Raw genomic sequence first — 23,579 nt, forward strand, 5'->3', positions numbered from 1 at the left:
ATTTCCAAATTCCAACAAAAATTTATGACTGTTTTATGATCACGCAATTTTCTAATTATTGCGTGTCAGTCATTTTCCCATTGTAAACAATAAAGGTGTATGGCGTTTCTAGCGATATCAACAAAAATTAAAGTGAAATGACGTCCATTATTTTAAAGAATTACTTAAATGACATCATAGAAGAAACATGCAATGTTTAGCGGGTTTTCTATGTTAAATTTTTAGTTTTTTTTAGCAAGAAATATACAATGACTTATTGCGCTTTTCTACCGTGCGCCGGGTACCGTGTATGTGCTTATTTAAAAGCAATATAAAATCATTATTTATTAACACAATTAACTGTTCCTATCAAAATGTGTTGATAATATTCTACAATGTATGCTGATGAAATTTCATTACAATACACATTAACGTTAAAGAGATATTTAAAAAGTCCACAAATTTTTGGATAACTCCTCGTACTATTTAAATCAACAGTGATAAAATCAAAAATACTCGGTGTTCATCTGTAGATTTTTACTAGAAAACATGACAAAACATTGTGGACACAATGTGGATATGTTAAGTAGGGAAATATAGAGAGATAGATAGAATTACATGTAATATGTTATTTCATCAAACAAGGGTAAAAAAAGAAAGAGCAATGATACAGATATAATAATAACAAAAAAAATTGTTTTTACAAGAGAAACAACTTCATACTTATCTCACCTAATATAATGTGATTCAGAATTCAGGTACATAGGAAGTTCATGATGACCATAATAGTCTGACATATTCCATTTCTGTGTACCTGACTTTATGAAACACAGTTTGTCAGATGACAAATACAAATTCTCAAATTATTTTAACAGGTTAACAAAATGCTTATATGCATACAGGAAACTTTTCAATTGCTACTTCATTTATGCCAAAAAAAGAACACAAATGCACTTTTGCTCTGATTTCCTTTCCAAGATGCAGTATGTTGTATCTTTTTTCACCAATTCATTCTTCATTTTTTAATAACTCATAAAATATACTATTAGTATCATCTGTTGTTTTTTTTTCTGTTGTATATCTGTCATTTTGATTTAAGCATTAATAAATATAAAGTGTTCTATGTTAATGCTTGCCATGTTTTTACATTAGAATTTTTCACCTATGAATTTTTTTCTCAGTTTCACAAGCATTATTGTGTTTAAATTCTATGGAAAGTATAAGAGGTTAGGAAAAAGTAGTTTTCAGCATAAAACATGGATGTCTTATATGGCACAAAAATTTGTTAAATTATAAAAAACAAAAACTGTAAAAATTTTCACTATGTACAATATGTTTTCCATGAAGCAATAAAATACTGTCACAACATACAATGTTCGACTTGATCAGTTCGTAAAACCCACACTGGTTATATTTTTGACAACAGTACCTAGAGTGTATGGGTAACCTGTAACTGATAGCATCTGTCAATTAACAGTTATGATGAGGTAACAAATTTAACAATAAATACTTCAAAATGTACTTTAAAAAATCTCTCTTAAATATAAAGCTACAGAGGAAAGACAAAATAATGATTATAACTGCATTTGTCTTCTAACAGCTTGCTAAACAGTCCGCCATAACTACACTTGTTAAACTGTTTGCAACAACTAAATGTAATAGCAACATCTTAATGGAACACTAATGCCTGCAGCTATGTCTTTGTGAATTAACATAACAAGACTACTGAATTACATCCAAGCTGACCAAAGTCTTGTTTATTTGATTCATCAAATAATACAAGTTAAACAAGCACTAGAGTTGATCTACTACACAGTTCATGGCGAGTCACTTTGGATATGTAGACACAAACAGATCCACATGTCACCCTGTCTTCAGTCACTCGATGCCCTTTGCAGAAGCCTCCTGTCTAACTTTCTCTTTCAAGGCTTCAGAATCTTCGTGGGCTTCTGCTAACTTTGCCTAAAATTTCAAGAGTGACAAATGGATATAAAACTTTTTGTCTGCAACCATTTGACATTGAGTAATTTCGCCTCCCGAGAATCAAGACAGCCACCCCTGGTCGGTAGATAATAAAACTTTTTTGTGAGATCGGTCTCGAATCTCAGGATTTTCATTGGTCAATATAAATTTTATGCTGGTTTTTGACCAATTAAATGCCTGAGCTATAAGTATGAGCATAGGAAAATTCTTTATAACCTTGGACCCTGGATTATAAATCCAATGCTCTCCCTATTTAGCTAATGGATCGGACAAGCAGACAAATCAATTATGATGATATCTGTTACATTTCTTATACTTTGAATTACAATTCCATAACTTCATAAAGATAACTGCAGTCTATTTAGAAGAATTATACATGACTTGAATTTCTACAAATCAAAAATCTTGCCCTTTATTTCATTATTTCCCGGTCGAAAAGAAACATTATGTGACTTAAAAATAATAGTAACTTTCCAAAGCAATTTATTAATGTAAGGAAAAAGTGTTACTTCAATAGGAGTCAAGTAGATTACCAGGATAAAAGATCCATTAACAATGATGATTATATTGAATAGATTCTCTACCTGCATGTTCTCCATATGTTCCATAAAGGTTTGAAGAGCTTCCTGCAAGAAATTTTTATGCTGTTCCAATTTTCTCCTTGCCTTCTCTCTTTCTTGTAATGACCTATGTGTGAACAATTATACACCGATTAATGTACAATCCAAGTCTATAAATATTTTTGTTTGCATTAATTCTAGAGACTATGGTCAAAGATTCAACTAGTCTAATGATAATTTATAGAAATGATGTTTTAATTACAGTTACAGATTCATTTGAATATTTTTCCTATATAAAAGGTGCTAGTTAACAAGCATGCTTAGAAAATACGCACTTAAACTGGTCTTCCATGACCCAGTGATAAAGGTCACATATTTTGAACTGAATGCCTCTCATCTCTACAGACCTGAATCTATCCAGTGAATATGCTATCTGCCCAGCTTACACAAGGTGGTTCTATAAAGATGTTCCATGTGTCTGACATAATGCATGAAGGGTCGTACAAGACATAATGCACGGAGGGTCGTACAAGACATAATGCACGGAGGGTCGTACAAGACATAATGCACGGAGGGTCGTACAAGACATAATGCACGGAGGGTCGTACAAGACATAATGCACGGAGGGTCGTACAAGACATAATGCACGGAGGATTGTATGCGGTCTTCCTGCATCAGTAAAGCTAGGAAATTCCTGTACGACCTTTCAACATGTGTTTAAAGTGTTGGTATGACTTAAAACCCAGCAATGCAAATAAACATCCAATATAACATTCATGGCCATTTTGGGTGAACAAAGACATGATGTATTTATTTTAAGATGAACAGGAACAATATTATCATATAAAGATAAATATTTGTAAATTGCAGTAAAAACAGTTTCCTTTAGGTTTATACACAATTTATTTTAGTTTGAGTGTGTAGGAAGCTATGACTACCACTAAGCTTACAGATACACTCTCAAATCTTTTCCTAGAACCAATCAGTACTGAGCAAAAAGTGTCAAGTTTCTTGCTTAAGGGAACAATGGCTTGTAACCGGACAGGGTTTTAAGGAAGTAACTAGAGATCCTCAGATTATTAGTCAGACGAGTAAATAACTCCACGATGCCACCTTAGTTTTATTTGTAGGATGATAATTAAGCTTATTCACTATCGTATACGTTGAGTGTATGAGTTTGTTTTAAGTAATACCAAAAAAGTAACCTAATTTATATCAAATAAATGACTAAAGGGAGACAACTTTTATTAACAAAAAACCCAACACATTTATAATTTGAAAGTTCACCTGAAAGTTTACATGACTGTCCTTAAGGATAATATGGAGATGATATTCTGTTTAAAATTACAGTAGGATATTTGTGAAATAAGTCCATTTAAAAATTTGATAAAATTTTTAAATGAAACAGTATACATTTTTATTACACACTCGTGCAGATTTTGCGACTCCGTAAATATGGTATTGCACGACCATGCATATATTTTAACGTGACGTCATTGGTGTTATACAAAAATAGTGTAAAGACGTGCTAAATGTTAGCGTTATACTATAGGCGCGTCAAGGAAAAATGATTCTTTTTCACTTTCAACGGTCTTTATTTTGGGTATGTGATAAATAGAATATTAAATTTGTGCAAGTTCATTACTGAATTTATTGAACTTGTTGTATATAACAATATTATGCTCGCCAGAGGCTCGCATAATTTAATTTTATTCAACTCGTGCAATAAATTCAGTATTGAACTTACACTCATTCAATATCCTCTATGTATGACTAACTATAGCTGCACACAAGTAAAGAAAGTTTACATCAGAGGCTTTTACATAAGCAATTTAAGCAAATTATGAAGAAGGTTCAATAGAAATGAAACCGGTAAAAATTAATAACCTAAACAAGCTCTGGTGTTGATGTGTTGTACATCTCCATTTTCTTCTTATTTTGGAAGTTTCGTAAAATTTTAGAGTTTTCAATTAAATAATGCAAATATAAAAGTTGTTAGAACAAACCAAGAGTCTAGTTTTTTCTTCTCGGTTGAAGCATCTTGTTGGGATAGGAACATGACACTTTCTAAATGTACCATTTCATTCTGAAGCTCTTCTACACACTCCTGCATTCTCTGTATCTCCTTCAAATACATCTGTACATACAAATGAATAACAGCTGATTATATATCATGAATGTGAAGACCCGACAAACACATGTTGTGAAGTAACAGAATACGCAGTTATAATATTGATAAAGACAACTTTATCTTACAATACAATCTGCATTAACTTTTAACACCTTCCTGAAAAATCATGAAGTTATTTATACATACAGTGTCAACCCAAAGCAGTGCTAAATTAGGATATTCCTTCAAGGGTTGGGACCATTACATTCTAACACGCTTCACACTATTCGCCTATCAAACAGATAAGGCAATCAAGTGCATTATTGCACGATATGTAGACAGCATAAAAGACAAATGCTTACACATCATACTGCGTCATATATGACAGCAATAAACCAAATTGAGAAAGGAAAATTGCTTCCTCACACAATGTAGTTCAACTTATTTCAATTTTTTTTATTCGTATGTTAGAATGGAAATAGATATTTATCTTTCGTGCATTATAGTATAACTGATCTCTCTTTCCTAAATAATGCATGGTTTATTGTTCAAAAGATTTGTAATCAATTACTCAGGCTGATTGACCTTTGTGAATGCAAACGTTAAAGAAATGCACAAATACACCAAGTTTATAGATAATAACAGAATAATTTGTGTAATATAAAGATGAGATTTGTATGTTACTTGTCAAATACAACACCTGTTTTTTAGCCTCCACCTCATCCTCTGCTCTCTTATATTTACTCTCCAATAAACCAACCTCATTCTGTAGATCACTCACATACTCGGATGCCTGTAATACATTTTATATACAATGTCTATAACAATATAGAGAGAAAATAAACAAATACAAATTAGATATTTACCTATATTTACATGAAAATGCTTACTTAACCTAACACACCTCCATTCATATAATGGACTTGACATGTTAAGAAATGTATAGAAATTTTCATTATTATATTATAAAATTTTTAAATGCTGTTAAGCTAAAATATACTAACAAAAAATGGTAAAAAAGTCATATTACATGGATGCACTTTATACTGGCGCCACAAATCACTGACAGCATTCAAACACTAATGTTATAAAAATCAGTCACATTATCACTAATATCAGAACCAGTTAACATTGAGCACACTGCTAGTTGGCAGGTAAGCAATATGACAAAATTTCACAGAGGTTCTAACTCTTTTAGAGAGCATTTGAAATGAAGGGATATAAAGTTGATATTTATTTTGATGCTTAAAATTCTGCTTATCTGGTGTTATCACATTATAATCAGGCAACTGTGATTTATATAATCTCTATAACACAGAGCAACACATCAAACCTTGCAGTTCTTAAGTTATACATTCTGTTCTTAGTATGTTTTCTATTCATATGATACTAAAAATAACATCTCACATACACTAATGCCACAAGTTTTATCTATATCAGTTGTTATAATTTATACAAGAAAAATCTACAGCAATTCTAAGCAGTGTAATGACTTTATCCTACATATGCAACTCATAAGGGTTCCAGAATGACGTCATTTTAAACTAACATTGGTGGTGGATGAAGATTTAGTAATCGAGCACTGATATAAACACAATACAATCCAGTCTTGATTTTAAACTGTTTAAAAATTGGTAAAATAATTCTTGAAAAATGAGGTGAAACATTTTTACTTATTTCTCTCTTTTTTTTTTTAATAATTTTATACTATTTTTATATCTTGATGGCAGTAAGGTGCGAAATATTCTCTGCTTGAAAAAATAGCTTGATTTCCCTGATTTTTGTCTTGTTAGAGTCAAAATATTAGTCTGAGCTGTTTTATCTGCTATTTAACACTGGCTTGTCATTTTGATATAAATAAATTAACCACTTAAGCTTTAACTGTCTCTCTTTCTTTAGGTTTAAATATAGAAAGCATTTCAGTATGACAAAAAAATAGAACAGTTTTATTCCATTATTTGCTTCTTTTGTGCATGTCTTTTTCTCACTTTGTCACAATACACCATTACATATATTGAAACTTGTCCCTGAGCTGAGCTTACACTGGTGTAGGGACACCTTGGATGCCTCTCTGTGCTTTATTTCAGATACAATCATGTACCTAAGTAAAACCACTTTTCATTCTAATAGCTTCCACAAATTTTATTTTATTAAGTATGTAACATGTGAGGGGATCTTGACATCCTCTGATAAGAACAATGGTCCTAATTTTGAAACTATTTCAAACCTTGTTATTTAGTTGGTAAATGTTACCTGTTCTAACTGCTCCTTCACTTTGATCTTTTCTGAGTTTTGACGATTGGCAGTGTCCGCACACTGTTGTTTCAGGGTTATCAATGCAGGCTGAACAATAAAATAACATTAATCATAACTGATGCATTCCTTACAAAACATTGACTTACCTACATAGAAATCAAAATTGTCTGGATGACTGAAAGTCCTTGATCAAGTTATATTTATAATGACCCTACAATTGTATACCTATTTGTGTTGCCAACTACTAAGTATATATTCATGAGAAACATAGTATCATTACACCAGCAATATCATACTCTATACTAATACAGGCTGGTAATCTGAATTTTCCTGCTTCAGATTGTTAAAGTCTAAACAACACAAGCAATAGTATGATGTTTTATTCAGCTTTACACAAATTTCAACACATTTTTTGTCACATATTTGAAACAGGTCCACCTAAATGACTTTTCCTGGATGACTGACCAGTGATTAACAATTTCTACGCAAGAGACCATCTACTAAATCTCGCATGAGTACGGATGAGTGGCAGGTAGAGTAAATGATGAGCCATTCAGACATATAAGCATATATCAAATAATATATCAGATACTGCAAAAAGTCATTTAATGTTAAGAAATACTTTATAATAATACACTGAAAACATTTTCTTAAGTTAAATAAAATCTATTTTCTGTACTTTAAACACAATGTTAATGTTCACCATCATAGTAAAGGCATTTTTAAAGGCAATAGATTACCATGTTCATTTGAAAAAATGCACAGATGTATATATATTTATATCAAACCTTTATAATATCTTGGAAGTTGGACAAAGTACCATCAGTGTAGGCAGTTTTCTTCAGTTCATAGTCAATACCAGATGAGTTTTCAGCTGTAATAGGTATTAGCTTCAAACTGTGAGCCAATTTATTATATGCTTGACACTTTGACTGGATCTGAAAGTAACACAAAAGCTTATTAAATATTATATCTATTCTATTAAGTTAATTATTGCATCATAATTATACAGAATGCAAATTACTAAAATGGTGCATATTATTAGTAATTGTATCATAGTTTGGGGACCTTTCTGTTGAAAATGTGTCAGAGTTAAATCATATACATGCACAGTGCGTTAACTGGAGTGCAGTTATAGTAACCAGAACTCCGGAGCATGCCCGTTGATTGGCTCATTTTTGCTGGGGTTTACTTATTGTGACGGAAGACAAAGGGCAAGCGACAGAAATATCATATTCAGATGCTCGTTCATTGGTTACTTTTTCCCCCGGGTTTCATATTGTGACAACAGGGCACCTTTTTATGTTTGACTATGATACAAAATAGGAAGAACATAAAACACTTGGCAATCTGATTAATACTAGGGAGCTACGCCCCCTCATACAAATCAGATAGCCTCGTGTTTCGATACTCTTTCTATTACTAAACATATAAGATGAGACCAAGTGAATGTTTGATATAAGTTTTTTTCAAGTATATACTGTATAAGTGGTTAAGTTTAGCATGTGGAAATATTGGCGAAGTTGGCCAATTGATGAAAATTGGTAAAATTTCCTCAACTAACATGTCATTAAATTCTACCCTTTAACAATTTGCTAATATTTCCTTATGCGAAATGTCTTTAATTTTTAATTTACTAACTTTTCGACACACAGAAATATCCACTTATACAGGACATGATAGAGCAATGCCCAACACAACAACTGTTCACTTTAATATGCCAAACACTATTGCTCATCTAGACATATTAGACAGACAGGTGTGCTGATCATTTCTCGAACAACTTTATCTGACTAACTGTTGTGTCTATAGCAAGGTAGCTATAAGTACTAACTTCATGTAAGTCTCTACTATGACCTGCTTGCAGACCAAGCTAAGAACCTGCCAAATATACAAATACATTCTACTTGATCACAACCATGCCATATAGAGTAAATTTGCCACAGTTTAGTGTGCCATCAGAAATACTAAATGACACAGAAAACTCTATTTCCAAATAATTTTTCACAAATTGAAGCACAAACAAATAATTTTTCAAGAAATAAAGCACAAACAAGTAATTTTTCAAGAATTTAAGCACAAACAATAATTTTTCAAGAATTAAAGCACAAAGAAATAATTTTTCACAAATTAAAGCACAAACAATCTAAACACAATCAGATTAAATGGCAAACAAAATAAAGAATCACCTGTTCAACTTCTTTTGAGAGTCCTATCTCCTCTTTCCAGATATCTTCATCTACAGCCTGTATATTTTTCTCAATGTCAGCTTTCTGTCGCTCTAGTTCTCGTGTTCTCATGTTAATACGTTCCACATCTTCCTGAGTAAACTCCTGGTTCTCGTACATTAACTGCATTTTCAATACCTTGGCATTCTCTGATTCCAGTTCTATTGCTACATTTTTAGTTTCAAGAAATATTTGTGAGTATTACTTAGACACTTAAAGTTAATTTCTGCAGAAATTCATTATGATTAAAAACATTAATCATAGATCTAATATTTTCTAACTTTTACAAACAAATGTTTGATTATAAAACTTGGAAAACCAACAATTCAACCTCAAGACACACAACAGAAGAAGAAATGCTTCTTAGATTTTTATCAGCTGCCAGTTTGTCTAAAATCTAATAGTCAATATTTAATTCAGATATCCGCTATCCAGACTAACTGGTAAAGAAAGTATATTTATTATCATATTATATCTCAAGCCTGGGTAGAAATACCAATCATATGAAAGCAAGCTACTTTCAACACATGTGGAATTATCATCCTAGATTGAATTTAAGACAGTATTAAAAGGCAATCATTTTGATTTATTGATAATTTATAACAACTTTCACTCTAAAATGCCCTTGAACACCTAGGACCTTTTTTATAACCTTTACCATAAAAGAAAAAAGAAAAGAAAAGATGATGAAAAAAAACAACACCTTTTATCAAGAACAATACTGTTACATGTGCTTACTTTGGAGAAAATAATATGTTTATAATAATCAAAACATTTCTATATCATTTTCATTGCCAAAGATAATTTGTCCCAATCCTTGATTAACACTTACAAAATCTGTACTGTTGTAACTGTATGTTAAAATGAAATTGCTGACTGATAATTTTATGTTTTAAAGTGTTACATACCCAGGTTAGCACAAAGTTCCTCGACCTCGGTCAGTTGTTGTTCCTGTTGTCTTTTATGTGTCTCTAACTCATTGAGGTAACTGACAAGTCTTTCATCATCATGTTGTAACAATTGTAATCTCTGATTGGCTGCCTTTAAATGGTCCTAAAATATACAACAGAAATCTTTGTTGACATGTGTTTCTCTTTTTATTTATTTATTCACTTAATTATTCTTTAAGTGATTCCAAACCATATGCCTAAAGAGGCCTTACCAAGTTATATATTTATAGTTCAATTATGTGCTGCAAATTTTTGTGAACATTTAAAAATTGCAGAAAGATTTGTATCATCAGTTTCCTTGCAAAAGCTTCATGTTTCAGTACACATGTACAGTAAAACTTTGGTACGTTGAAATTGGATTTTAGCTAACCAAAGTTCAAATCAAAGCTAGTGAGTTGACATTATTTTGTGAGAACATATTTCATTTAATTATGATAAATCACCTACTAAAATATTTTGGCTAGATATAAAATGTAACATACAGGATCTTTCTCGAGGAGTTCTAACTGTTGTTCTAGTGCATTGTTTTCTTCTATTAAACCATCAATGCCACCTGCCCCTAAAAACTTGTGTCCTGGTAACAAAATAAAACTAAATTTTTATCTTAAATTTTGACAGCATATCTAAATACTCAAATGCAACAATATTCTACATCTACAATCAAATTTTTCATATGTCATATGGTGACTTTCCTGCTTTACTGGTGTATGAGGACATTATGTACTCCTATCGTTCAAGTATCTCCTATTGTAATAACTTACGGAAATTTGACTCTCTAGTCTGATACAGCATTTTATTTGTAGACATATGAAGTCAGATAGTGTTAAAAATGTATTAAAAAGTATTGAACTATGACCCTAAAAAAAGATGGATCCAGGAAAAATTCCCAAAAAATTTTTCAAGTAAGACTTTTTTTTCTCAAAATTCAAAAGTTTTTCACTGCAATACCTTAAAATCAAAAGAAAAATTTGGGCCGGGGGTTTTTTAAAAATAATAAAAATTTCCTTGTTGTTTTTAATGTTTTGTTTCCAAAAATGTTGGGGTTTTTTCCTTTCAACCATCCATCATTTGGACTTTTTTTTTTTAAAAACACATGAACATGAAATCATAGTTTTAAATTTGGCCCGTTTTTTAATTTTAAAGTTTTGCCCATGTACAAAGAAAAACTGAAAAGGGGTTTCTTATTTAATAATGTTTAGAAGTTTTGTTTTTTTCCCCCAAATATTCCAAAAAATTAACCCGAAAGTGGGTATGTACTATACATACTGGTAAAATATCTGAAAAATATGTGGTATGTACTACATACATACTGGTAAAATATCTGAAAATATGTGGTATGTACTACATACATACTGGTAAAATATCTGAAAAATACGTGGTATGTACTACATACATACTGGTAAAATATCTGAAAAATATCACAACAAAGTGGTATGTACTACATACATACTGGTAAAATATCTGAAAAATATTACAACAAAGTGGTATGTACTACATACATACTGGTAAAATATCTGAAAAATATCACAACAAATTGCTCTTTAATTAAACACAAATACCATGTGTAAATAATCTCATTTCTTGATAGTTAAACAAAGATAATGTAGAATATTTCTACAAACAACAAAAGCTGAGCTTTACTATTCTCAGTGGTTGACAGTAAGAAAAGGGGCATAACTCTCTTAAAAGGTAAGATCTTGGCCCATCATAAGAGATAATCACAAGGAACAAGTGTGTGAAATTTCAACCCAAGATTTCGTTATTTTTACACAATCATTTATTGTGACTGTCAGTAAAAATTTAACTTATTTAAATATTTCAGCAGTAAAAATTGTAAATATAATGAAAAGTTGGCACAGAACTGGTGTCATTTCATCTTCTATTTAAAATATAATACATATCAAGGAGTGGATAAAATCAGACTGTGCTTTATTTTATATAAAATAAATAATAAATGACATGTTCATAATTATGGTCATAAATAAAGTAAATTTAGATTTTTTTTTAATTGCTCAGTGCAAGACTCTCAATTTGTTGTGACGAAAACCAATGTCAGTGACACAGAAAACCTGGACAAGAGAAATGCCTGTTTACCAGCAGACATTTTCACAAAAAATCTTACGACAATTTTTTGTCGTAAGAGAAATCTTACGATAAATCTCCTTTTCACAAAAAATCTTAAGAAAATCTTAAGTGCAAAATCTGTCGTAACTTTACGATAGGTCTTCCCCGTTCGTAAGTGTAATTTTTTCTCTCTTAAGGGTAAAATATCATGTATCTCTTACCTAAACTGAATAAAAACAAACAAAAAGTTGGAGGACAACTAAATATTAAGCAAACAGTATGCTATAAATAACACAAATTGAGGTATGATTATTTTTCAACATATACATTTGTGACGTCATGACTTGATGACGTCACGATGGAGAGGGTTATGAATAGTTTAAAATAATGTGAACTATACTGTAGACTAGTATTATTGAAAACTTATAATTTGTACAATTGGTGAGTTCGATTTCATTGCCAGCATGTACTAGTGGTACCTTTTTATTTATTAATAACATAGTAGACCTTCTTTCTGAATCTTTTAGATATGTATAATTATCTTCAATCAAGATATAGTCTAAATTATATCAGTTTGAATCATTTTTTTGTTCTTATTGAAATTTGATTGTGTTCAATAGATATTTCAAGCTCTTGATTACTTGATTTTAAAACCGGAATCAAATATAGAGCATGCACATCACTATCAAATGAACGTTGCTAGGGATGTTTTTGTCGTAAGATTATCGTAAGTGAATTTTTTATCTTAAGATAAAATTTGAAATTACGAGTGGCTTTGTGAAAATGACTTAAGATTTAACTTACGATTATCGTAAGTGAAAAACTTAAGATAAATCGTAAGATTTTTTGTGAAAATGTCTGCTGAGCCTCAGACATAGTGTCACTATCAAAACCATCATCATCTGGTGGAAACATCATATTCTCCATATGCTCCCCTATAGCCATACCATACTGTAAAACAAAATGCCATACCATACTATATATCAGTTCTAATATCAAACTTTGAACTATTCTGGCTGAAACAACTGTTTTGATACATGTTACTTTTCTGTTCCTTACACAGCCATTTTTTTTCATTTAATGCTGAAAAACTAACACGATACAGGATCGCTATTTTTCTTTCTTTCTTTTCATAATCAACAATTAGTTGGCTTAACAAAGAAATATTCATTAATTAAATTTTGAAAGATATCCTCAATATAAGAACATGCTATTAAAACGAAGCATGTATAATCAAAGGACGGGACAAACAAAAAACTAGATACTGGTAATACCGTCTATTTTTCCCCAGGAACATTACAATTCTCTCCAGTCACTCTGTTTACATATTGACTACATATACTTTGCAATAACATACATTTCTAATTCAAAAGTTCTTTTTTTACAATACTTAAAACATCTTAAAATGTGAAACTATTTAAACAGCAGATATATTTTCTACCTCTTTTATTGTTTCCAATAAAATACTGTATAAGTGTTTAAGTTGGCGAATTTTGCAAATTGACAAAAGTTGCTAAAATTTCCTCTAGTGTGAATATCAACCAACCTGTCATTAAATTCTACCATTGCATGATTCGCTAATATTTCCTCATGTGAAATGTCTGGAATTTTAAATTCGTTAACTTTTAGAGTAATAGACACATGGAAATATCCACATATATAGTATCAAAAGATAAACAATACTTACATTAATAAGTTCAATGAGAAAGGTCAAGGCTACCAAGATGTGAGGCCATGTATGGAGACTACCAATAGCAAACATAGATGTCCGAGATATCAGAAATGGATAGCCAATTGACTTCAAGATTCGCGGAATCTCTTCTTCAGGTTTAGGCGAGAGCTTGTACTTGGGCGAGATGAATCCATAGATAAACTGTAACAAAACAGTGAACAATAACATGTAAACCTTGCATAATAACTCTTCATAAATATATAATTATAGAAAGCAGTGTTGCATCTAGGCCGCGCGATTGCGCGATTTGCGCATTTTTTATGCAGATCGAGCATTTTATTGAAGTCAGTGCGCGCCAAGTCCCGCATCTGACAATCTTTTCAACTTAATTCAGTTTATCTTCATCGTATCTTAAACGCTTCAGCCATGTTTGTTTTCACTCTTGGTTATGACTAAAATACGTACTAAATCGCGTGTAGCAGCCGACTAAGTCATCTCGCGTGTGTTTTGTAGTATTCGTCAATATTTTATTTTTTCTACTTTCGTTTTTGAGCGGACGATAGCTGTCAAAAATGCCTGAATGTAAAATAAATGAACTCTATTCGGTATGTCATATTGTAAGGTCAATGTATGTCCCCCACATCTTTTTCAAATCCCCCACATTTTTCAATTGAGTGGGGGACAATCCCCCATAATTTTGAAATTCTAGATGCAACACTGAGAAAGTATCATTATATCAAACATTTACACTAATAGGAAATTACATAAAAAATAATACATGTACCAGGTACAATTGAATATGTTTTCATTCAAATCAAGTAAAATTATCTTTTTTCAATATGGCAATTAGTGACAAATGATATTAAATAAATTCAACAAGTGTGAAAATAACAGCTACTTATGTGAAAGTTTAGAATGATGATCAACTGATTTTAAAGCGAAACATGTTTTTGATAAATTGTGTAGGTTTTGATCTATTTATGATTTTATCTTAATATATGATATGTAAATGTAAGGAAAATATATATTCATGCTTCTTTCTTGATGCACAATATTCTATACTTACATACATGTATATATGTACATGATACATTAGAAACAAAGGAAGAAATGAAAGAATAAATTGTTCACCTCATATATTTTTGAAGAAATCTTTTGATGTTGGGGACTGCAAAGTTTTTAATGTAATGTTATGTGGATATCCTCGCTCAGTTAAAAACTGAAGACAGAAAAGAAATGACAATGTTTGATTGACATGTGTTCCCCTTAAACTACTAAAGCTCATTTGTAAGAGCTAATCAACTTATATAATCTGTCAAAGATCTGGAGGAAGAGTCCGCCTTCGGAAGCAGTAATCACAACAAAATTACATGAAAATTGCAGACTTGGTTTGATTAATTTTTGACAGATTTCAAACTAAATTGCTAACAAATGATATTCTTAAATTTTTCAATAAATTATAATCATCTTTACAATGTGTTACAATCATTTAACTTTTTTCTGCTGGTTTATTCAATTTTCTGGAAATCCATATCTGTAGACATAATCAGCATTTTGTTTATCTTTAGAAAGTATCATTTGTAAGCAATTCTGAAAATAATTCTTCAAACATCTTTTTATTTTTCATGAAGACAAGCATTAAAAATTCTGTTATAAGAGTCATACTGTAATCAAATTCATATAATAATCATGAATATAGATATTTTTTAAAAAACATTTATCTTGACTCTTTTTCTGTCCAGTGCTTACTGTAGACCAGACAGACTTTCATCATGTGTTACACTACCATTTACACCTTGTATTATTTGCTGAAGTTATAGTTTTGCTGAATGGTATCCAGTCCTTTGGAAAAGGGAGATTTATATTTACCAAATTATAAATCAATATAAACGTAAATGCCATTCCTTAATACTGACAGCATACTGTAGAACAGGTTTTATTCATGTTAGATTAGTTTACGTTAATATTCTCAAACAGACCTCTTATTAATAGTTAACATAAATAAATAAGATAGCCTCAAACTGCGAATATCTTATTTTATTCAGCAACACTTTTCATTTCAAATAGGATGATAACACAAATATAGGAACATGCTAACAAAGATAAATACACTTTTTGGACATAAAGTGCAAAATTTTAAACAACACAAATTTAAGATATTCTACAGTGTAGGTTGAGCTGTCCTTTGTTTGGCTTTGAGTGTACTTTATTTCATCAAATTCTTAATATCTTGTTTGAGAATTAGAGAAAAGTATGATATATTACATAGTTATATGATTATCAAAACTAACCTCTAATACTATCTTTATAGATTTTTGCTGATAAGACTTGTCTGACACTGGTCTTGGATCTTTTGGGACACCATTACTTCTCATTCCTATACCACTTCCTCTAGACAACCTAACATGACAAATATTAAACACAATGCACAAATATTGCAAAAATATGAATGCTTCACTTGTTGCTCCTGAAAAAGGCAAACAATGAAAAATAAATTTGTCAAAGTGTTTTGGTATTTTATGGGTTGTTATGCACTTAATTTCTCAACTAATATGAGTAACTTCAGGGCTTCCATTAAGTTTCAAAATTTGGAAGTCAGAGACTGCACAATGTTTGATATTGGAAGTCACATTATATAGGTAAAGAAGGAAAAGTATTAGATTTTGGAAGTCACAAGCCAAAATTTAAATGACTCCCAAACTTCCATTAACTGAAGCCCTGTAACTTTCAATGTTTGGGATTTTGAATGTTCAAGATATTGGTATTTATATAATTAATTAAAAATATTTTCCACGTGAAAAGGGGGCATAACTCTATACAATATAGTAACAATATTGTGACAAAGATAAAGTTTTCTGGACTTTCTTTATCAATGGACTTAACTGTAAGAATAAAGATTTAAAAAGTTTGATTCACATACAATATTTTCTCATTTATCAACATGACAATGTGAAAGACATTTTTTAGGAATTCAAATTTTAATTCAAATTCATGTATAGACTTAATTCAAATGTCCTACCTGCTTTTTTGTGCTTGACCAAACCTAGGAATCTGTAACATAGACTTTCTACTACCAGACATAGATGGTCGACTGTTTGAAATTGATGGTCCTATTGAAGGTCATCTACCAGTGGACATTCTGTTACCAGACAATGATCGGCCACTTTTAGATGGTCGAGCTGCAAAATATTGCTGGAATGACATCACTTATCTTTAAAGTTTTCAAAACATATTAATCATGTATTGAAATGAATGTTAACTATGAACTTGACTTCATGCATTTTTGTAATAATTCCATGATTTTATCTAATTTATAAAATAAACTACACCTAATTCTACAACTATTAAAATACATTAATATCAGACATCAGAAAAAAAAAAAATTTTGTTTACACAGAATTTATTTTAGTTTGATTGTGTAAGAAGCTATTTATTTTAAGCTTAAAGACACAATCTTAAAGACATAATCTGTTCCTGGAACCAACCAGTAGAGCAATGAGTGTAAAGTTTCTGAAGCAAAAAACATCTTGCCCCCAAATAGGGTTTGAACCCACACAGCTAAACATCCTATATCTATAGTCTTAACATATGGACCACTCAGCCTTGCCGCTGCATAAAAAAATATAGAAAGATTTCTTGCTTGTTCCTCCTATATTACATAAGTACTTCCGCCTATATGACTGAAATACTGTTAGAAAAAGGCGTAAAATGAAACAAACAAACATTAGTACTTTAATCAGAGTTACTGGTGTAGGCTTAATATCACCAACATTTATGAATGCTTGTTACAGTAGTGTTTTATTGAGATCTCTTTCTCATACCTGAACTTGATACTGAATTTCTACTGTTTCTCGAACTTTCTTCATTTCGTATCCTCAACGGCCCCAAAGAAGACCTATCTGATGAAGATGAACGCTTCATGGTCTGAAACAAATTATGTATAAAAATACAGTACACTAGTACTTTATGCCAGTGAGAGAAATTATTCCTTATGATTTTTGTTCTTTAGACTTTATTTATAACATTCATCATTACCAGGAAATTGAGTAATATAAAATATTGGTCGAGTTGGTATAGGGCCAAGATGACGAAGCCGGGTCAACTCGGCTGAAACTAACTTGGCCCCGAGTCATCATGGCCCTATACCATGGAGCTAAATATAAGATGGAGAGAAACTGTGACGTCACAAAGTTAAAATCAGTTTCGGCGGAATTGTGTTTCCGCAAGTTATCATCATATGTCGTAAGATTTTGCGAGATTCGATGCATCCTCGGTAAAAGTAGCCAAAATACCGCCATACTGAATTCCTGGAGGTACATCAACAAAACAGACTAAAGATTTTTTACTTATATAAGAAGCAATAGTTATTTATTCTAAAACGTACAAAACACACTTTTCCACACAATTATTACTCCGATGAAAATCCATGTCAGCAATGTAAGCAATAATTCACGGATATCGCCGAAGTTAAACGATAGCGTGAAAATCGGAAACTAGCGGGAAAGCCCGATTAACACCGAGGCGTGCAAAGGAGTGAATCAGACTCTTGTCTATTTTCCGAGTTTCCTATCCGTTGTTTATAATTATATATCTGTGCCTATACCAACTTGGCACCAACACAGCTGCGCGACCAATTCAATTCTATAAATACGTACTAATAAATTTTAACAAGCTTAGTGTTTTAAATTAATTTTATAAACAGTTAGCCGATTCACCAAAGTAAACAAGTTAAATGAGTTACGATTCATTGGAAATACTGCAATCCTATTGGACAAAAAAATAATTTCAAACACTAAAGTGCCTTAATTGTTTGTTACACCATTAAAAACATTAACATATATCTAAAGAATATCTAAGTATTTATAGTTCAAGAGATCAAAAGATAATGAATTATTAATTTAAGACTTTAAGTGTCAAAAATGTTTGTGTAATCAATCAAGCATTCTAACACGACCCGCATTTTTCCCTATTGAACATAGAAGAACTGATAGTGTGTGTTATTATGCAATAAATAAAATCACTGTTTGATGTTCTATATTTAGACACGTGACGTAATCATTATACATGTGACGTAACCACTAAAAATGTGATGCATTGAAAATAAGTACGGAAACAAAGGCACAATAGCTTAATACCAGGTACGGCAGCATTTATTTGATGTTGTGTTAGAATCGAAATAATATATTCCAAATTGGTGATTTTATTGCATTGATAAAATCATTGTTTGTCGTTCCAATGCGCATCATTATATCGCCCTCGTGACATAATTCCTCGCATCCTAACTCCAAAGAGTGATTTTATTGAGCAGTCAGAGCAACAGATATTAAAGCTTTAAAAGTGAATTGGGTATTACTCCATCATTTCCTTTGGAATTGGGTATTGGCTCCATTTAATTGGGTATTCCAAAACTCGATACCCTATGATTTCAAGATCAATTGGGTATTCAATTATAAAGATATGAATTTTATGGTTTCAATATCAATAAAATTAAATTTAGATATATTAACTGTTTTAAAAAAGAAAATAGGATTAACAGTTTACTAGAACTTTTCACAATTGTTTTATTTTTTTATATAAAATGCTCATGTTAAATTTCATAATATTTTTTAACAAGTTCATTTTCTGACTGTTTTTTTATTATTTGCGACTGTTTTGTTTCAAATCATTTTCACTTTGTACGACGCCATATTGCTTTTCAAAGCGTCTATTGATACAGCTGGGACCTACCTATTGACGGTCTCTGCAAAATCAATGGTCTCTGCGGGTCTGTAAAGACCGTCAACCTGAGTAGACAAAATCGACGGTCTTATGCTTAGTCTGTCTTTGGAGACCGGGGACCGTCGAAGACCGGAGACCGTTGATTAGTTAGCATTGATTCGGGAATATTCGGATATCATGCATATCGATATAATTTGTCCAAAACTACGAGTGTACGACAGATTAATTTCGCGGTGATAAAAATGACAATACGCACGGGTTTTTAAGACAATTGCGTATTTTACTTTTTTTAATGGGTTTTGATACGCATTCTAAAAAAATCAATTGCGTATTTTATAAAATTAATTGCGTAAATACGCAAATACGCACCTTATCTGTTGCTCTGGGCCAGTAAAAATCACAGTTTGGGATACATTATTTCTGAAATATACTATAGTAGGGCTGACACGTCTTGCAGAAAAGGGCCGAAACATCCCGGGGCCGATTTTTAATACTTAGTTTTAGGGCCAAATTGACCAGGATTTGTTATAATTCTGTCACCACTACTCATGAGTTCCAGAAACTGAGGTAGTCCTAATTGTTTTCAGATGTTTCGTGCTAGTAGACTATAATTTTTATAAAACTTTGCAGATGAAATTTTGCAATAAAATAAATTTTATATTTGCATTTCCAATTGTTTTTATTTATTTTGAAAACTTTGGGCATATTCCCATAAACTAATATTGATTATATAATGGCTTCGTTTTAATTACAATAAGTACGATACTTGGTCACGAACATTTTGTGCACGAATCCAAATTAAATTATTAGTAACATTTAAAAGCGAATCCTCGCCTCCTATCAATGAAGGATCATGCTGAAATTACTAGAAACATAGAGAAGTTAGATTTTTTATACCTTATATTTAGTCTTTCAACAACATATCATTGTGATGTCCCTTAAACGACAACAAAACTAACAAATAATGTTTTGAACTTACCGCTTTCTACACTTGATTTTCTATACTTTTAATTCACTGTACACTTAGTTTAATCGAACGAACGAAGTACACTAGAATCGGTTGTTTGTAAATACAATCTCTTTTTTTTTTCTTCTAATGATTTTATTCTCATTGTCATCGCGATGATGATGATGGTGGTGGTGGTGATGATGATGATGATGCGTATCATCATCATTATTATATTATTATTATTATCATAATTATTTATCTTTGTCAATCCATCCCATCATAAATACATGCAATTAAAGAAGCTTTAATTATGTTAAGGTGACAACGGAGTCAATTATCACTGAAAATACCTAAAATGAGATTTTTTGCTAAGTAGATTTATCAACCTTTTCTGAACACATTCGTGATTTTAATTTTGGAAGCAGTTAGTCCAAAAAATGTGTTTTTAAACGTTTTTAAAACGGAACCTATACTATTTGTATCTGCTATTCGCGTAACCTGTCGATTATCGATAACGCTCCGCCCCTGTTGAGGCATCAATGAGGGAAATCGGTAGTTCCATATATCCGTGAATTACAGGTCCATACTGGTCCATACTTCTCGTAATACATGTATCGTACAACTAACGTACATCTTTTATGAATATCTCAACATTTAGCCTTTTTTATAAATTAAGAAATTGTCGGCCAATGTCCGTAACATAATGTATGAAACATAAATAATTAAGCATAGCGGCAAATCGCACGACCACGGGTTGATTAAAAATGTAGTTGCTACAATATACATAATGTGTGAAAATAATTTGTCTGTCCCGTTAATCTGATAGATATTACGTTGAGTTGATAGACTTTTGTACTGATTCAAGGGCTTACTTTACATTCAACCTCGTTTTCTAACAATGTCAAGTAAAACAACAACAAAAACAGACATTTTTTTTTATGTGAACGCCTGTGTGACTTAATTGTGGTAAGATGTCCCTGACAAATTTCTAACCCATTTTAGATTGTCTAAGGATGATTATTTCTCTATAAATAAAAAAAAAAAGATTTTAAAATATATTCTCAGTGAAAATAAATTTTTCGCCAGTAATTCGGACACAGTACTAAAAAAATCTGGGACAAAGTATGAAATTTATTGTCTATCCCGGTAGAAACTGGATCTCTATGCCGTGCATAGATGATATTCATAATAGAAGTCAAGAAGGCCAGATCATAATGATCGAGTAATACCTTTTATTTCTTTTAAAATATGTGAAGCATTATCAATTTGGTGGAAAAAATATATAATATCCCGTTCTTATTTGTACATCTACCATGGACTTTAAACGACTGTCAGAAGCTTAGTTTTTTGTTATTTTATTTTATATTTTAACGGAATTTCATACACGAATACACAGGCAGAGTGACACTGGTTATAAAACAATAATAATGCTGATGATAATAATAATAAACTTCAAAAGGAAAACAATTAAATACCCCCGCTAGCGGTGCGCAAAATGCGTTCCATTTCCCCCCACTGAGTGCCTCAAATTTTACCGAAAGTCACGTGACATGTGCGACTGATACCAGACGGGCAGTAAATCACGTTAAGAATTGAAGAAATTTCTGCTATAAACTGATATTAATCAGCACTTTTTTAATTGGGTCAGATGTCACTGGGTCATAAAATGTTTGTTAGAGTATGTTACCGCAACTTGTGACCCTCTCTGGTGCGATATTTGTGTATTATGCAATTATTTAGGTGAAACGTAGGGGTCCCGAGATAGAATAGCCGATTTATGACACTTCGTTTGATGCGCGGTCGGACTAACTTTGAATCGGCATAACTTTTTTTAATAATCAAGCAATTAACATGCGGTTTAAAGCACATGAAAGGAAATTCATTTACGGAGGGAACCGTGTCAGGGATTTTTGTTTGCTCAATAGGCGACTTAATTATCTTTAATTACGTAATATGTATGGTGAAAAAAAGTCGCATAAAATGTTTGACGTTACGTAATATTTTTTTGAGAAAAGATAGAAAAAATTTGAGACACGGTTCCCTAGATAATATAAGTATGGTTATTTTCCAAAAGTTTGATGACAAAAAATTAAAAAATGACTTTGATATGACGATTTAAAATTTTAGGATTTTTTATTCAAAATCAATCATTACAAAGGCATTTTTTTCAAATATGTTTATTTTTTATGATGATCAACGACATTTAATGCACAAAGATTAAATAAATAACAATTATTACTAAAATAACTTTGTTTAAATGACATTTATGTGAGTACCACGGAAAGTGTCTGTTGTACAAATTATAAAAATCATTAGCTAAAAAGCTGTTTACCGACAAAACCAATCAACCAAAACGCTGTATAAGTCAGAACATTGCTAAAAAATAAAAATCGGTAACAGTTATGTTAATTTGTATACGTTAGCTACAAACTTTTACCAAAATTCTTGAACATATAAAAAATTATTTGAATATGAACATTACATAAATTTTCTTGAAAGCAATGAGGAAGGGTTTGTTAATTACTATTATTCTTACTTTATATAGTTACAGTGACATAATTATCATTTAAAAAAGAAAAAAATCTATCATAATGATAGTAATTCTGTTTGCTATAAATTAATTCAAGGTTGCATACAAAGTTCTTCATTTTCTGATCTTTGACATGTCAGTTAATTATATACTGGATATTTCTTCTTTCTCTTCATGTAAGACTTCCCGACGAATCTCTGTTCTGAATATAAACTCTTTTGTATAAATGCAACTGTTTAAAAAATACCCTTAAAAGCACATCAACAAGTAGGCACAAAAAATGATTATCAATGTGTATAAAATTATCATACATGCAGAATTATATTTATAGAATATTAAGAGTAAATACATCTTTATAATAATAATAATAAAAATAATAATAATAATAATAATAATAATAATGCTAATGATGATGATGATGATGATGATGATAACATTTTTTATTAATGATAAATGCGACAAAGCCAGGGTTTCTACATTTCATAGAAGCTTCGTCATGAAATGCCCTGGTGCATTTCGTCAACATTTAGAAATTCGAACATTTTTAGGTGATTGTGGCCTTATAATGGAATATTTTTAC

The 23,579-nt window shown here is 31.1% G+C and overlaps 1 protein-coding gene and 1 long non-coding RNA gene across 2 annotated transcripts; both read right to left on the reverse strand.

Annotated features, from left to right (window-relative positions):
- Window positions 1–1,366: 1,366 nt before the first annotated feature.
- LOC132736885 (kinetochore protein NDC80 homolog) lies at window positions 1,367–14,045 on the reverse strand. The gene is made up of 12 exons (XM_060724098.1): window positions 13,818–14,045; window positions 12,993–13,081; window positions 11,464–11,474; window positions 10,549–10,640; window positions 10,025–10,169; window positions 9,078–9,283; window positions 7,677–7,826; window positions 6,886–6,975; window positions 5,333–5,425; window positions 4,529–4,659; window positions 2,547–2,649; window positions 1,367–1,941 (listed from the first exon to the last, which is right to left on the reverse strand). The coding sequence occupies exons 1-12, from the start codon at window positions 14,028–14,030 to the stop codon at window positions 1,858–1,860; spliced, it is 1,407 nt and encodes a 468-aa protein (XP_060580081.1). The 5' UTR covers window positions 14,031–14,045; the 3' UTR covers window positions 1,367–1,857.
- Window positions 14,046–14,942: 897 nt separating this feature from the next.
- On the reverse strand, window positions 14,943–20,591 carry LOC132736882 (uncharacterized). Its single transcript, XR_009626644.1, has 5 exons — window positions 20,500–20,591; window positions 17,624–17,726; window positions 16,822–16,981; window positions 16,094–16,202; window positions 14,943–15,021 (listed from the first exon to the last, which is right to left on the reverse strand). It is a non-coding gene; the product is annotated as an uncharacterized LOC132736882 (long non-coding RNA).
- Between the last annotated feature and the right edge of the window lie 2,988 nt (window positions 20,592–23,579).

The sequence above is a fragment of the Ruditapes philippinarum genome, unplaced genomic scaffold (genome assembly GCF_026571515.1).
Source record: "Ruditapes philippinarum isolate M1 unplaced genomic scaffold, ASM2657151v2 ctg3142_1_1_1_1, whole genome shotgun sequence".
Classification (NCBI taxonomy): domain Eukaryota; kingdom Metazoa; phylum Mollusca; class Bivalvia; order Venerida; family Veneridae; genus Ruditapes; species Ruditapes philippinarum.